This window comes from Corylus avellana, chromosome 8 (genome assembly GCF_965113065.1).
Source record: "Corylus avellana chromosome 8, dhCorAvel1.hap1.2, whole genome shotgun sequence".
Lineage (NCBI taxonomy): Eukaryota > Viridiplantae > Streptophyta > Magnoliopsida > Fagales > Betulaceae > Corylus > Corylus avellana.
The window spans coordinates 14,605,644-14,614,053 of NC_142497.1; the positions used below are offsets into that span (position 1 = coordinate 14,605,644).

Sequence of the window (8,410 nt, forward strand, 5' to 3'; positions counted from 1 at the left end):
CTTGAACTGTAAATAATAAAATAAACCTACAGGATTCTTTGACATTATGAATTTCAACGTTGATCGATCAATACACCCATGTCGATTGAAGTTTTAATTGACTTGAAATTCAGCATCTCAGAGTTGTTAGATAAAATATATATTTTTTTTAACATGCATGGTAAAATTGTGTAGTTTCTAACATTAATTTAGGTATTATATATTTATAGTTTATTAATTCCAAATATATAGAATGTATTTTAATTACGACCCGCCTTGGTATACAGTACCGTAGACAAGTGTTCATGTGGGATTGGTCACGTATCTTTCTTTTGGCCATAAAAGGTGGCAAAGTCTTTAACTTTTGGTCACCACAAGGTCTTGCTCGCCTTCTCTTTTCATGAAATCTTCAACTTAATTTTGGATGAACATCATCAGGATGGGTCACAGTAATTCGAGGCTCAAAAGGTATGTAGTTTCTTAAATATTACATGATTCATATTTTCAAATAGGGTATTAATTAATTTCATGCTTAATTATTTTTATTCAGAGTTCAAGATGATGTGGAAATGGGAAACCTACCAGGAATCAGTGGAGATGAAGTGATGATGAATCTAAATAACAGGAAGGAGACGGGAAAATGTTTCAAAGCCAAAGTCCTAAGCAGAGTATTTTCCGAGGACTACGAGAAGGAGAAGAGCAAGATTCTGGACCCACGAGGAAAAGCCATCAGCCAATGGAGCAAGATATTCTTAGCGGCATGTCTTGTCTCTTTGTTCGTGGATCCACTGTTTTTGTTCATCCCGGAAGTGAGAGTGCCGCCGGCGGTCTGCATACAAAATGGGACGACGCTCAAAATCAGCCTCACAATCATACGATCCCTGGGTGATGTCTTTTACGTCATTCACATGTTTGTTCGGTTCCATACAGCCTACGTGGCACCTTCTTCCCGCGTGTTTGGGAGAGGGGAGCTCATCATTGATCCCTCCAAGGTTGCCTTCAGGTACCTCCGAAGAGACTTCTGGATCGATCTCATCGCTGCCCTGCCCCTTCCTCAGGTACGTACCCTGGCCCACACAAAATTTTTTGTTTTTTTTTTGGAGAAATTTCAGAAACAACTTCTAAATACCACGTGATTTCCTTCAAAATTTCAAAAATTCTTAATTTCATTCGTTAAACTTTGAATTTGATGCAATCTATCTTCCTCTTTCAGTTATTAATTATGAAAGTTAAAAGTAATGAAATGACTTTTATATCCTTTAAACACTTTTATAAAATTTCAAATTTATTCTTAATTTTAAATTGAAAATTAAATTAAACAAAACAAAAAATAATGGTAATTTAGTCTTTTTAGTAGTTTCCATTAGGGTTTAACGGCAAAAAGTGACGGATAGAGTTAATTACATCAAATTGAAAGTTCAAAGGGTAAAATTGAGAGTTTTTTAAATTTGTGAGAATTTTCTCAAAACACGTAGTAGTTCAAGGGTCCAAAGAAAATTATCCCTTTTACTTTTTTATTTATTTATATATTTTTTGGTTAGGTATAAGAATGAGTTCATGCGTTACATAATACCGTTGAGGTTTGAGGTTTGACGTAATAATTATAATTAATGTATATGTTGCAGGTGTTAACTTGGGTAGTTATACCTAATATTGGCGGAAGTGTAGTGGCAGTGAAAAAGATATCTCTTTGGTTTATAATGATGATCCAATACCTTCCAAGAGTGCTTCTTATATATCCTCTCTCATCCCAAATTATTGATGCAACTGGTGTTGTCAGTGAAACAGCATGGGCAGGAGCTGCTTACAATCTTATGCTTTACCTTTTAGGGAGCCATGTGAGTTTAAACAAACTCCTTTTATCTCTTTTCACCTTGTGCTAATTGGTTGGAGCTTGCCTCCAAATACTTTTTTTTTTTTCTTTTCTCTTTTAGACATTTATAAATAATAATAAAATACCATCTATATTATAAAACTATATTATAATTATAACAAAAATAAAATTTGAAACCTAGAACATTAAAACCTGATTTATCAAATACCCTTTTTCGGTTTCACAAACTGGTGATTGATTAATTCGTATATTATAAGAATTTTGTTATTCAATGGAGATATTGTTGATAAGGTGATCAATGAAATAAGTCGAAACCCATTAATATTGGTGTTGTTTGCATGTGAAAAAGATTTCAGGGGCATGGTGGTACATTCTATCAGTTCAGCGACAAGAAGCATGCTGGAGAAGTGCGTGCAATTTGGAGCAATCAATAGGTTGCCAAAACGTCTTCTTCGATTGCCGCAGGGTTAACGACCTTCCAAGGCTTAACTGGGTCAACTCAACAAATGTCACAAATCTATGCAATCCAAATGCTAACTTTTATCAGTACGGTATATATGTAAATGCAGTGACCTCAAATGTTATTGGCTCTGGTTTCTTCAACAAGTACTTTTACGGTTTGTGGTGGGGCTTGCAGCAGTTGAGGTACCTATTCCTCATTACACAAATTTTTAAAATATCTTTCTTCAATTTTCTCAGGCACGTAATAATTAAGAGTAATTCTAAGAGTCACTCTTGTATTCTTCTTATGTCACTTTAAGATTGAGGTAGCTTTTAAAATCATTATACGATCAAAATTTAATAATTATCAATCATAAGGTCAATGGTAATTTTAAAACTAACATCATTCTTGGAGTGACTCTTACTATTTTAGTATTACACAATAATGAAACGGATGATTGATCATCGGTTGGGGTTACAATGATTGATCATCGGTTGGGGTTACTTTGATCAAAAGCCCGAGAGGTTGGCCTCTAAAGCAGTTTGGATTCAGTGAATCTGATCCTGAGACCATGAGAAACACTCAAAAAGAGCCAACCCCTCGGGTTACTTGGATCTCAATTTCATTTCCATGGATGCAATTTTACTCTTTTTTAAGTGTTTTTCTTTCATCACTGTGTGCGCAATTAACTTACAAAAAAGAGTTTGTACGCAGTTCTACAGGACAAAATCTTACTACAACCACTTACATTGGAGAGATACTTTTCACCATCATTGTCGCCACCCAAGGGCTGGTTCTGTTTGCGCTCTTCATTGGGAATATGCAAGTACGTACCCCACATGACTGATCATTTCCCTAAACCAATATCTAATGCAAAACTTTTATCTTTCTGAGAAATTTAGAACTAAATCCTTGGATTGGTTTTAGAAGATATATGGTAATTATAACGACGACCCCATTTGTAGCGCAGAGATACCTGCAATCAACGACACTGCGGCTAGAAGAGTGGAGGATAAGGAGAACTGATACAGAGCAATGGATGCATCACAGGCAATTGCCGCCGGAGCTAAGGCAATCTGTTCGGGAGTACGATCAATATAAGTGGTTGGCTACTAGAGGGGTGCATGAAGAAGAGCTTCTCAATACCCTCCCTACTGATCTCCGGCGAGAAATCAAACGTCATCTCTGCCTCTCTTTAGTCCGACGAGTAAGTTTGAATCATAAATTAATTGAATTAAATTCTTCATAGAAAACGATAATATGGGTTAATGGGAATTCAAATATAGGTCCCACTGTTCAATCAAATGGATGAAACAATACTAGACGTGATATGCGAGAGGCTTAAGCCAGCATTGTGCACGAAAAGCATGTTCCTTGTGCGGGAAGGCGATCCTGTGAATCAGATGCTCTTCGTAATTCGAGGGCATCTCGACTCTTGCACCACCGATGGCGGCCGCTCTGATTTCTACAACTCCTGCCGGATAGGCCCCGGTGATTTCTGCGGTGAAGAGCTGCTTAACTGGGCATTAGACCCGCGCCCGCCCGTCATCCTTCCATCGTCCACAAGAACGGTGAAGGCCATAACTGAAGTAGAGGCGTTTGCTCTTGTAGCAGAGGACTTGAAATTTGTGGCCTCGCAATTTCGAAGACTGCATAGCAAACAGCTTAGACACACTTTCAGGTTCTACTCGCATCAATGGCGGGCGTGGGCAGCGTGTTTCATACAGGCAGCGTGGCGCAGGAATAGAAAGTTTAAGCAAATGGCTCACCCCCATGCTCCTGGGGAGAGTGCAAAGGAGTCGTTCTGGTCCAGGTATGCGGACGATCTATTGAAGAGGACGAGAAGTAGGCTGGCTGGCACCCAGTCTGCTCGAATGGATTCCAATGTTGTCAACTCGCTGCAGAAGCCCCCAGAGCCTTATTTTGATTGAATTAATTTCATGTACAAGTAACATTTGCAACACAAACTCTACAACTTCCCTTCAAACTAGCGAGTGGATTGTTAATTATTAGGGGAAAATGCAGTTTACCCCCGTGAAGTTTCAGGGGTTTTTCAATTTTAACCCCAAAGTTCAAAAATTGGCAATCTACCCCCCTGAAGTTTCAAAAATTGGCAATTTAAACCTTCTGTTTAATTTTTCCGTTAAAATTGACGAAAATCTATGAAATTACATCATTGCCCTTAGGCTTTTTTTAAAAAAATTCCGTCCAATTTAACGGAAAAATTAAACGGAAGGTTTAAATTGCCAATTTTTGAAACTTCAGGGGAGTAGATTGCCAATTTTTGAACTTTGGGGTTAAAATTGAAAAACCCCTGAAACTTCACGGGGGTAAACTGCATTTTCCCCTAATTATTATGTACATGGTTGCTGCTTTTTTTGTTTTTTTGTTTTCGGAAAACTTTACTTTGCACCTCTGAACTATCACGTGTTTTGAGAAAATCTTCAAATTTTAAAAACTCTCAATTTAACTATCTGAAATGTCAACTTGATTCAATTGACCTCCATCCGTCATATTTAGCCGTTAACCCTAACGAAAATTACTAAAAAAGACCAAATTACCCTTCGATTTTCCTTTTTTTTCTTTAATTTGAAAAATAAGGGTAAATTTAGATTTTTATAAAAAAAAAAATGTAAGGGGTATAAAAGTCATTTTATCACTTTTAACATTTAAAATTTGACGGAGATGGTACATTACATCAAATTAAAAGTTCAGGGAATGCAATTTAGAGTTTTTGAAATTTTGGAGTTTTTTCAAAATATATGGTAGTTCAAAGGTTTTAAGTAAAGTTTTCTTTTTTTGGGAGGGAAGTTGGATAAATGAATTTATGCAAACTGCTTGCCTTGTCGAGGTAACTAAGGTTGTCCCTCTCCTGGTTCTTTAATTTTGCTTGGGTTTGTTTGGATCAGCTGTTGTTGTAGATTAATTAGAAAGCTTACATTTGAAATCCTCATTAACAATTAAGAGAAAGTATAGAAACGTTGACACTAGCTTTCCTTGTGAGAGTCTAACTTCTACTTCAAATTAAAAATTTCATAGGACGAAGACAAGATCTTTCCAATATCTAACAATTGAAATCTAATGGAGCATTAGCCTCTAATTTGCCATAGATATCATATGCTCGTTGTCCCCTTCCTTCTAAAAGTAAAGAAAATAAAAGGACGGACAAGAGAAAGCAACACGGAATTTTATCGCCTACCTACCATGACTCTATTCCAAAAAACAAAGAGACAAACACACAAAAGATATGTATATCTTACAACACACAACAATGACTTAATTAGATGATAGTTTAAGACATAGAATAATCACGATTAACTGCATTCTTCAATAATAAAATAATTAAAAGGTAAATACTGAATCCATTAAATGAGTTATAGTCCACTAGATGATGAAACCTAAAGCATGTGCGGCAGAGAGAATCAGGTTTGTTAGGTTTTTTTAAGGAGAAAATACATTTTACCCCTGAACTATCCACTCATTTGCACTTTAACCTCCAATGTTTAAAAAGTGACACTTGACCTTCCCAAACTTCTAAATTATTGCAATTCGACCATTCTGACTTTTTTTTTTTTTTTTTTCCAAAATGCCTCCATCCCAAGTTAAAAAATAATAATAATTAAATTAAATTAAATTAAAAATCAAGGAGTGTCCAATCTGGGGTGGCCGAAGCCACCCCTAGGCCCTTAATTTTTATTTTTATTTTTTTATTTTTTAATTTTTTTTAACTTGGGATGGGGGCATTTTAGGAAAAAAAAAAAGTCAGAATGATCGAATTGTAACAATTTGGAAGTTTTAGGGGGGGGGGGGGGTCAAGTGTCACTTTTTAAACACTGGAGGTCAAAGTGCAAATGTGTGGATAGTTCAGGGGGTAAAATATATTTTTCACTTTTTTTAATTGGCTCATTCAATGTCTAAAACTTAATTGTAGGTTTTGGGAATTTAGGTAGTTGTGTACTTGTTTGGGGTTTAAAAACCTTGAAGACAACTGCAAAAGACAAGCACAACAGCTAATGTCCAGACCGGGACATAAGCCGTCTAGATATGGTACATTCCAAGGAGTCACCATCCCCTAGGTTGCTCAGGCTCATAAGCAAACATCTACTCTCATGTCTGGTGATGTCTAGACAGGGACAAAAGGCATCCGGACATGAGGAGTTTTGTTGGGATGTGCAGAGAGGCGTGTCAACAAAAGCTACCTTGAAAAGACTGTGTCCAAGTAAATTATTAATTTCATTTGATTCCAACATTAGATAAAGACAACATTGGTGGTGTTGGAAAGCTAACTTAAAGGGCTAAAACTATGTATTTCACAAATATTTTCTAGTTCTAATGTTTACTCGGTCAAAACGGGCTAACAATTGAAGTTTGAAAAGCAAAGAGAAAGAACACCCGTTTTCTGCCATGTTGGGACATGCTATTCTGAAGTCCAAACACAAATAGTGTGATCCGGACATGGGCTAGATCCAAGTGCATATCTGAAGCAGATGTTTGGACACATTATTAACGTATCACACCGGCCTTAGAAAATTTGAAAAACCCTAGCCAATTTTGATTAAAAGGCCTTGGTTTTTTTCTCCATCCTACATAAGGATCATAACCCACGACCTTGGGTGAGGCCGTAGAAGTATCCATTGATTTTTCTGTCAGTGTTGGACTAAGTAATTGAAGTTCCAACATGTTTGCAAACTCATGTATTCATCCATACTCATCTCACCTTCATTACGTTCTTCGTGTTCTTAATGAACTTTAAGAACATCTTTATGTTCTTCATCATATTCACGAAGCATTTCTTGAACACTTGATCGTAGATCACAAATATCAAGATCTTCCATCAGTTGGTTTAAAGAATTTTTCATAGGATCTTCTCTTTGATGACTAAAGATGATTGTGAGTGTGGGCTCACAAAGTTTTCCCAAGAACAAGAGAAAAACTAGAAGCAAAAATTTGGAATCAAATTCCCCTTCTTTGGTCGTGTATATACTCTAGAGGGAGAGTGGAGTTGTATTTAATGATCAAAATATTTGTTTGTATTTTCCCATTCTTTCCCAAGTGTCGGGGTGAAGATTGGATGTTTGTTAGAGTTCTTTGCTTTCCCTGTTGGATGGGACGTCAGACCGAGCTCATGACAGCACTGAAGGAGTGTCTCTAGTTTCCCGTCAAGAACCCTGTTGTTCCACAATTGCCCACCTAAATTAATAGGGAAATAACTAAATGTTTTACCCGCAGGTGCACGAGGTCAACATAGTAATATAGTGTGCAAATACGGGGTCATTCCCACGGGGACTGCTGAATCTTGTCTAAAATTAATTCCCAAAGTGAAATAAAACAAAAGATTGGATTTAATTTCATAATGATAGAAAGGTAGGGCTTTGATATCCATCAATAATTATATTTAGCTAATATATCAATATGCCAATGTTTTGATCATGTTATGAATATCTAATGTTTGTCAACCTAAGGGTATTGGTGTCTACTCCTTAAGCTATTGATTTCCCAAAGCAACGAATTAGGCATGGGCGTCTACTCTAATTCTTTTCTTTCTTAAAAGATTTAGCATGGGTGTCTACTAAGCTATTCTTTAAGAAAGCATAAATCTGTGAGAAATCGACAAACACATGAGGCCTAGGGCATGGGTGTCTACTCCCGGTTCCCCATGTTGATTAACCGAAGAATCAGGTGTGGATATCTTTTGTTACTATGTTAAACCTAGGACTCGGTCATCCAAATTGATTTAACTAACTAGTCCATACCACATGCATATAATGGTCAGTCACATACATATGAGGAATTCAAGAAAAGAGGAATTAATCAAGTTAAGCAACACAATATGATTATCACAAAGGCGCCAATATTGAAATATTAAATAAACATAATTAGGGCTTCGATCTAGCCCTACTAAATAATTTAGATACACATAGAGTTGATGTTAAACATCTTCATAAATTAAAAGAAAAGCGAGGAAAAGAATAAACCCGAGACTTGAACTTGAAGAGCTCCAATTCTTCTCCTTCAAAAAAGCATCTTCCTATTCTAGAGACTTAAGGGTCTATTTATAAGCTTTAGACGTCCTTGACAAACTAGTAAACCTAAGAATTTCGCAGGGTTTCAAAACCTATTACAATTGGGAGTTGGAAAACCCTAATATCGAAAGA

At 36.4% G+C, this 8,410-nt stretch overlaps 1 protein-coding gene across 1 annotated transcript; it reads left to right on the forward strand.

Annotated features, from left to right (window-relative positions):
• The first annotated feature begins 418 nt into the window (after positions 1–418).
• LOC132162973 (protein CNGC15b-like) lies at positions 419–4,186 on the forward strand. The gene is made up of 7 exons (XM_059573181.2): positions 419–447; positions 530–1,037; positions 1,605–1,817; positions 2,163–2,458; positions 2,970–3,081; positions 3,226–3,462; positions 3,542–4,186. Exons 1-7 carry the CDS (start codon positions 419–421, stop codon positions 4,184–4,186), a joined length of 2,040 nt encoding a protein of 679 aa, XP_059429164.2.
• Positions 4,187–8,410: the final 4,224 nt, after the last annotated feature.

Bases quoted from the DNA above. Each gene is read 5' to 3' on its own strand.
- LOC132162973 (XM_059573181.2), top strand. From the start codon at position 419: ATGGGTCACAGTAATTCGAGGCTCAAAAG. The intron at 1,038-1,604 runs GTACGTACCCTG...TATATGTTGCAG, and splicing joins CTGCCCTGCCCCTTCCTCAG to GTGTTAACTTGGGTAGTTAT. The intron at 2,459-2,969 runs GTACCTATTCCT...GTTTGTACGCAG, and splicing joins TGGGGCTTGCAGCAGTTGAG to TTCTACAGGACAAAATCTTA.